This window comes from Penaeus vannamei, chromosome 5 (genome assembly GCF_042767895.1).
Source record: "Penaeus vannamei isolate JL-2024 chromosome 5, ASM4276789v1, whole genome shotgun sequence".
In the NCBI taxonomy this organism is placed as follows: Eukaryota; Metazoa; Arthropoda; class Malacostraca; order Decapoda; family Penaeidae; genus Penaeus; species Penaeus vannamei.
In genome coordinates, this window is record NC_091553.1 from 41,694,437 (window position 1) to 41,701,936 (window position 7,500).

The 7,500-nt window shown below is 35.6% G+C and overlaps 2 protein-coding genes across 2 annotated transcripts in view; one reads left to right on the forward strand and one right to left on the reverse strand.

Moving 5' to 3' along the window:
• The window catches only part of Gcat (Glycine C-acetyltransferase), a 14,337-nt gene extending 10,170 nt beyond the window's left edge, over positions 1 to 4,167 (forward strand). Inside the window, exons 3-9 of the mRNA XM_027352899.2 lie at positions 1,802 to 2,019; positions 2,229 to 2,330; positions 2,500 to 2,707; positions 2,849 to 3,032; positions 3,291 to 3,486; positions 3,627 to 3,804; positions 3,928 to 4,167. Of these exons, the coding sequence (XP_027208700.1) occupies positions 1,802 to 2,019; positions 2,229 to 2,330; positions 2,500 to 2,707; positions 2,849 to 3,032; positions 3,291 to 3,486; positions 3,627 to 3,804; positions 3,928 to 4,085 (1,244 nt within the window). The 3' untranslated portion in view covers positions 4,086 to 4,167. The remainder of the gene's footprint in view (positions 1 to 1,801; positions 2,020 to 2,228; positions 2,331 to 2,499; positions 2,708 to 2,848; positions 3,033 to 3,290; positions 3,487 to 3,626; positions 3,805 to 3,927) is intronic.
• Positions 4,168 to 4,555: 388 nt separating this feature from the next.
• LOC113802341 (type 2 phosphatidylinositol 4,5-bisphosphate 4-phosphatase) overlaps positions 4,556 to 7,500 on the reverse strand; it is a gene marked incomplete at its 5' end in the record, with an annotated part of 4,682 nt that continues 1,737 nt past the window's right edge. Inside the window, 1 exon segment of the mRNA XM_027352900.2 lies at positions 4,556 to 7,500. This exon segment is cut by the window's right edge and continues 187 nt beyond it.

The window sequence follows — 7,500 nt, forward strand, 5'->3', positions numbered from 1 at the left end:
ATGCTTGGCACTAATCCATCGCTGTTAGTTTTGGCGTGTTATTCGAACAACTGACAGGTGAAGCAGTATCACTATATGTGTATTTATTGCTTCGTATACTTGTTAAGAGCACCACGTAATGTTTGAAAAAAAAAATTGTGAATCAGTACTCGTAGTTGTGATTTAAAATATCTCTCCAAAGTTGGGTTCGCTGCCACTGTACACAGTTTCGGAAGCGATGTAAATATCAGGGAGTCTAAAAGAGAGGCAGCCTCCTTGGTAAATATAATGTGAAGGTGCGCGTTCTAGCTGCGCCCAAGTTCGCTTGTACCTAATAAAAATGAATTTCAATTTCAATTGATTCATATTAACTCGAATCTTTTTATTTCCTTTGAGTGAATGAGTTTGAATCCTTATATATAAAATTTTCGAACCGCACAACGAAGCAGTGGTGGTGTGCGCTATGATCTTCGTATCTTAATAAAGTAAAAGATTGCCGTGAAAAGTTTGTATTTGTAATTCTAGATGTTTTTCCTAACTTTGGATTTTGTCTACATTGCAAATCAGAACTAATTAGTAGTTTATCCGTTCGTATATCTTAAACGAATCCCACTCTTAATATCAGAAATTGTGAGAAGAAAGTTTCTACTTATATTTATTTAAGTGATTATAACAGCATGTAGAATGTACATGCGTCAAGCCAAAATAAATAAATAGACGAATAGATGGGTTTAACATAAATACGATGCACTTCAACCTTCTCCTTATATTGTGATCATTCTCTTGTTTTCGGATGGGTATTTATGCGCAGCCCTTTTTCATGGATTGCAAGACATACCTAGGCACACATTTGGCCATTTTGCACGGCGAGGAGGAGGGATGACAGAAAAGTGAGGCTCCCGCAAACCGCACAGACACGGAACAAGCGCGGCCTTGCAGTCTTGACCAGAATGACGTCATCAGAACCACAAGCAGGGGTATGCACGCGGGTCGACTATTAGTACTGTGCATGTATGAGTGAGGTGCGGAAACTTGTCAGAAAGCCTTCTAGTGCAGTCGTGTTGTTACATGTGGTTGATGTATTCGCCGTGTATTGACTTCGCCTCGTGGGATTACGGAGATGTGACCGATAACGCGCAAGATCGTACGGCCGGTTTGTTAGAATTGTGCGAGGCCCGACCCAGAGAATACTCGTGTACTTGACATGCATAAATAAAGAAATAGATGCACATTTATCTGGCTAGACATGCGTATCAACCCGGCAAAGAGATGGTAAAATGTATATCTATCAGATGTATAGACAAATATGTCTTTATTTCTGTCTCTTTATGAAAATTCATTGGGTCGGGCCTGGCACATTTTTAACAAACCGGCTGATAGTCAACAGCTTCGTGAGATGATTTACTCTCCCCGTCAAGCCTCGACATTGTTTAATTAAATGGCGCCGAGAAGTTTCAGAGGGGGCGGATATCCTCATGGAGACCGTATCAACACGCACGCGGCTCCAAGTGGCTCAGTGTAAGAATGTTCGCACTTGTCCATGAATCAATTGCAAGCATGTACAAGTGAAAATCTCTCTCTCTCTCTCTCTCTCTCTCTCTCTCTCTCTCTCTCTCTCTCTCTCTCTCTCTCTCTCTCTCTCTCTCTCTCTCTCTCTCTCCCTCTCTCCCTCTCTCCCTCTCTCCCTCCCTCCCTCCCTCCCTCTCTCCCTCCCTCTCTCCCTCCCTCTCTCCCTCCCTCCCTCCCTCCCTCCCTCTCTCTCTCTCCCTCTCCCTCTCCATTTATATAAAATTTCTAAAACTAGGAAATGGCTTTGTTTCAGGAGCAAATTGCATAAGGAATGGTGTCCCAGGGATACGCCTTAGCCATGCCCAAGCTGCATGTAGGGAGATCCTTGGCAGTGAGCTGGAAGGTATAAGGGCAGCTGGCACGTGGAAGACTGAGCGAGTCATCACGTCGAAGCAGGCTGTCAATATCAGTGTCCAGGGCCAGAGTGGACAAGTTCTCAATTTCTGTGCCAATAATTATCTGGGCTTGTCAGTAAGTTCCTTTTGTTTTGTTTTATCTCTTCTTCTTTTATGGATATATCGGTAAAAAAAAGATAGGGTTCGTATGTATCCTCCTCTTTTGGTATGTTTTTTTCTTTTATTTGCGTAATTACAGGTACGTAACACCGATTTTAATGTTCGTGGGAAAATAAACAACTGGTTATTTGGTTTTCATAAAAAGAATGTTTCATTCCATTTCAGAGTCATCCGGAGGTAGTCCAAGCTGGAAAAGAAGCTCTGGATAAATATGGCGCAGGACTATCATCTGTCCGTTTTATTTGTGGCACACAAGACATACATATGGTAAGTAGGTGGTTGGGGTTGCCTGACTAAACACTAAATATAACCAAGTGATATATTGTGGATATTTGGCAAGATGTGTTATTATTTTCTTTAATAGTCTGTGATTATGGCTAACCGTGACTTTTCAATACGCAGTTGTTGTTTTGTGATGGGTATTGTGTAATTTCAGGAACTGGAGGAAAAGATTGCAAAATTTCACGGTCGTGATGATGCTATATTGTATGCCTCATGCTTTGATGCAAATGCAGGGCTCTTTGAAATCCTTCTTACTCCTCAAGATGCAGTGCTGTCTGATGAATTAAACCATGCATCCATCATTGATGGTATCAGGTTGTGCAAGGCTCAGAAGCACAGATACAGACACAAGGATATGGAAGGTTAGGTTTCCCTTTTTCTTCATTTTGCTAGTTTTTTTCTGTATTATGTGGAAAGCTTTAATTGCTGACTGTAAGTAAACATTTCAATACATTCACATTTAAATTTGTTTCAACTCATTGTAATATTAATTCTGCCCTTAGATCTTGAGGCCAAGTTGCAGGACTGTAAAAATGCTCGCATGAAATTAATTGTAACTGATGGAGTGTTCAGTATGGATGGAAATGTTGCCCCACTACCAGCCATATGTGAACTAGCAGACCGATACAATGCCATGGTCTTCATTGATGAATGCCATGCCACTGGATTTTTTGGAGCAACTGGAAGGTATGATATAGAATATTGTGTATGTGAAAATTAAGTATCCTCTTGCCCTGTCATAAATTAGTCAGTTGTTACTTCAGAAACAATTATGTTGAAAATAAGGTTTCTTTAACAATAGGTAATATGAGTGTTTAGTAGTACTTCATTTTGAAGGACTATTTAAATTTATCTTTATTTCATGCTAATACCACAACTATTCACACAGCAGATAATTTATTTTATATTGCTATGTATCACCAAAAGAGGTATCTTGTTTTTTAGGGGAACAGAAGAACACTTTGGATTGCCTCCTGGTCGTGTTGACATCATCAACAGCACCCTTGGGAAAGCCTTGGGAGGAGCTGCTGGTGGATATACAACAGGTCCGAAGGAACTTGTTACTCTTCTTAGGCAGCGTGCAAGACCTTACCTGTTCTCAAACTCAATACCTCCTCCAGTTGTAGCTTGTGCAAACAAAGTTAGTGTCATATTTCAAAAGTATAATTCAAAATACATAAATGAGTTATGTAAAATATCACTATGGTTGGGTAGTTTGGAGAAACTTTATATTTGCACAATATATTCAACTTTATTATCAATAATTTTCTTTCTTTATAGGTATTTGACCTTCTTTTAGGGAGTGCAGGATTTGCAGAGAAAGTCCAAGCTAATACCGATAGATTCCGATCACAGATGACAGAGGCTGGTTTTACTATTGCTGGGGAGAATCACCCCATCTGTCCTGTCATGCTAGGAGATGCTCGGTTGGCTTCACAGTTTGCTGATGCAATGCTCGGTAAGTTTTCATTTTTATGAACTGCTGCGATATTGTCCATTATTTGATATTTGTATCATGTGTATCATTTGCAGAATAAATTTCAGGAAGGAGTATTTAATACTTTTTTTTCTTTCTTTTTAGCTAAAGGCATATATGTGATTGGCTTCAGTTATCCAGTAGTGCCAAAAGGCAAAGCAAGAATCAGAGTGCAGATTTCAGCATCCCATTCATTTGAAGAGGTGGATTATACAGTTGAAGCATTCAAACAAATTGGCAAGGAATTAGGTGTTATCAGCTGAATATGTCTGTTCTTTGGTATTACTCTTATCAAAAGGGGTTAGCAACTTTTGTTAGATTATCTAAATAAAATGTTCATTGTTATATGCCTTTCAATTATTGAACATGACAGTAATACAAAGTGTCAGTGGCCTTGCCTGCACTACAATCTCTGCTTACATCATCTTACAGACATGTAAATGATCGTCTGCAGCAGGTAAACCACTCACTCGTCTTTAATTTCACTGCCACTTTCGTCATTTGCTTTAAAATAACAAGGAAAAAAGTTTTAAAACTAATGTTTAATTTTCACAAAATTGAAGTGAAATTACACCATTTAAAATGGATTAACTAAATTCCTGAAGAGCAAGTGAATTAAAATCTTGAGTACTATGAAATTAAAATATCAATTTCAGTATCACAAGTTATTAAATTAAATAGTAAAAATTAGTAGTAGTACAAAAACAAACAGGTGTGCAAAATAAAACCACACTTTCGTTCAGCACTTTTACATGACTTTATTTTCAGATACAGCTTTGATACCTCTACACTAATTGTTTGGATATATCCTAGGCATTTTATGTACAGGTTATAGAGGAATGTCACTAGTGCTTTCTAGACTATTCAAAATTCTCTTATAACTGCACAAAAAGTTAAAATTCTGTATTATAAGGTATGACACCAAGTTTACAAGAAGTATAAATAAGCATTTAACCCTTATGTGATCATAATAAAAGAAAAAACAATCTAAATAAAATTCTACAAATGACTTTCCCTCCACAAAAATACTCCTATTACCAAAAGAGGGACTTTGGCTTTTATATGAGAAGAGAGAGAGGACCAGGTTCCCCTGTCTTGTATGGCTACAAGTGACTTTCTACTCCCTCTGGCTGAAAGGTGATATCTGTAATGTGATCTACGAGTCATATGTCCCCCGCACTTTTGAGGATGCCATTCTCCATGATTTGAACAACAAAAATTTATCTCCACTCCTTCAGTGCAATTTGTAATCACAGAATAACTTTTAAAAAAATGTTTTTATTTACAAGAATCATAAGAGCATATAGGATAGAAATTCAAGTGTACAGTTAGATACATCAAATAGACAATGCTGTTGCCAGCTAAGACTTTAATACATATCTTATTGATTTCTCTTGTGGTTAAAACAGGGATTTCATGATTTATTTACTTATTACATTTAGTTAAGATTTTACTCTGAGGGATCTCTTTAAGCAAAATAAATAATAAATGATGATACACATACCAACTACTAAGCCTCTTAATAGTAATGAGAATAATGACTTTTAAGATGAAAAAATAATAAAAACTAATAAAATAAAATTCTTTACAAACAATGAATATTGATACAAAACAAACTAACAAAACAAAAATAATACCAGTAATAATAATACTGACAGTATTAATTCATAATTCATAAACAAAAATAAGAGTATTGTTACAAAAAATATGAAAAACAAAATCTATAAAAGAAAACATATAAACATAAATGCAGATTTAATCATCATTTATATGTCATTAAAATAGTGGAATGAGCTCTTAACTGACCAATTCTCAAGGGCCTTCATAAACATTCCTTTTACAATTCACAATGAAATATACTGATCTAAATCTTTTGCACTCAGAAGTCAAGAGAAAATTAGAACCTTTCAAGATATTTAGGCTAACAATGAGAAAAAGAGTCCATTTAAACCTCATATGCACCTGTTTATTTTTAATCATTCTTTCTGTGTGTATCTCATCAACACATTCACTCACTCATTTGTTCTGCTCACTCAGCTAACGCATCCACTCTCCCACTAATTCATTTCTACTTGGAGAACGATCAGGAAGAATAATAACTTTTCTAAATTTAAACAATGGTATTCTCCTTTTGTCATTTTTCCTATGGCTGTTTTCCTTTCTAGTCCTGACCCCTCATTTCTGAACAGTTTCACCCCATGAGAGAAGTAAATGAGGTTCTGCATACATATTCCAGCTATATGCACACTTTTCTCCGCTTTTCTTTCCCTTGCAATCTCTTGTCCACTGCCTGAATCTTTCTCAAAGCCTAGTGTATCCTCTTCTGTATCACCAACCCTGATCAACTCAATATTTAATTTAAGAAATCAATTCTCAACTTTGAAAGCAAAAGAAAAAAGAATTTTGTACATTTTGTTTTGCTTACATGTACTTTTTATTTATTTTTTATATATATCTTTATCAATCTGCAAGCATAGTACTTGCCTGATCACAAAATATGACCATGCAGTAATAATACAAATGTTTTTTTTTTCATTTTCATTTAGGTAAATAATTTTTGTATGACAGGACGGGCACATACAAGACGACTTTGAGTACTATCTAATAATGATACACAGGGCCAAATCCTTAAACAGCCTTATATAGCAGCAATAGAAAAAAGAGAAAAAAGAAGAGAAAATGAAATCAACATCTAAACCAATACTTTAAAAGCAATCTCAATAAAAATATATATCCATGATATCGATTGCTTTCAGTTGTTTAAGAATTCAGGTTTGTCTGAGCATAATCACGCTACAGAGGGGGGATAGCTTCCTAAGATCATTAGCTTATCACAGGTTTCTAGACTTATTTTAAGTTATCCTACAATGACTTCAAAACTCTCATAATATTTCCAACATAAGTTATCAACATCTTAAAGTATCATGATCTGCATTTTGATCATTCAAGATTGTTGGTGATGTCTCCTTAATATACATAAAATATAATTATATAATACTTACCATCTACTGTGAACATCAATTATTTATGCAAAAGAATCTAATATCCATTATACAATGTCTAGTCTTCATAACATTTATGAGACCAGGGCAAATGCTCTTAAATAGATACAGTAAGACAAAGAAAGCTGACAGAAGAGACAAAATCATTCACTTTATCAACACAGTATGTGTGTCAAATCTTGATTACCCTTCTATTATCCATTCATATTAAAGGTTATCTGAATTTCTAAATATCTGATATTATTTAGCTACTGAACTATGGAAATTCAAAGACTCTTAACCTGACTACAGACCAGTAATCACTTTCCAGCCTACTAAATTATGGCATCAAATTCTTTATCATATTCTCAAAATTCAGTACTTTGGATACAGAAGGATAACATAAAACTGAAGATATTGAAACCAAATTTGATTTGACTGGCAAGTGTGATCCTGAAAGGATATTATTATAAAAGTTTCACAAGTCATATTACTAAACTGCAAGTTCTGTAAAAGAAAAGAAGAAAAATTGTGGAATTTGTTAAAACTATGTAGAAAAAAAGAGTAAGGTAACAAGTATTTGGGACTATCAAGATCACCAATTCCTTGACAAACAAGTTCAGATTGTCGGTAAAGATCCAAGCCAAAGGTTCATTCATACACTACAATGCATGCAATGATGGTCACTAGAAGTATG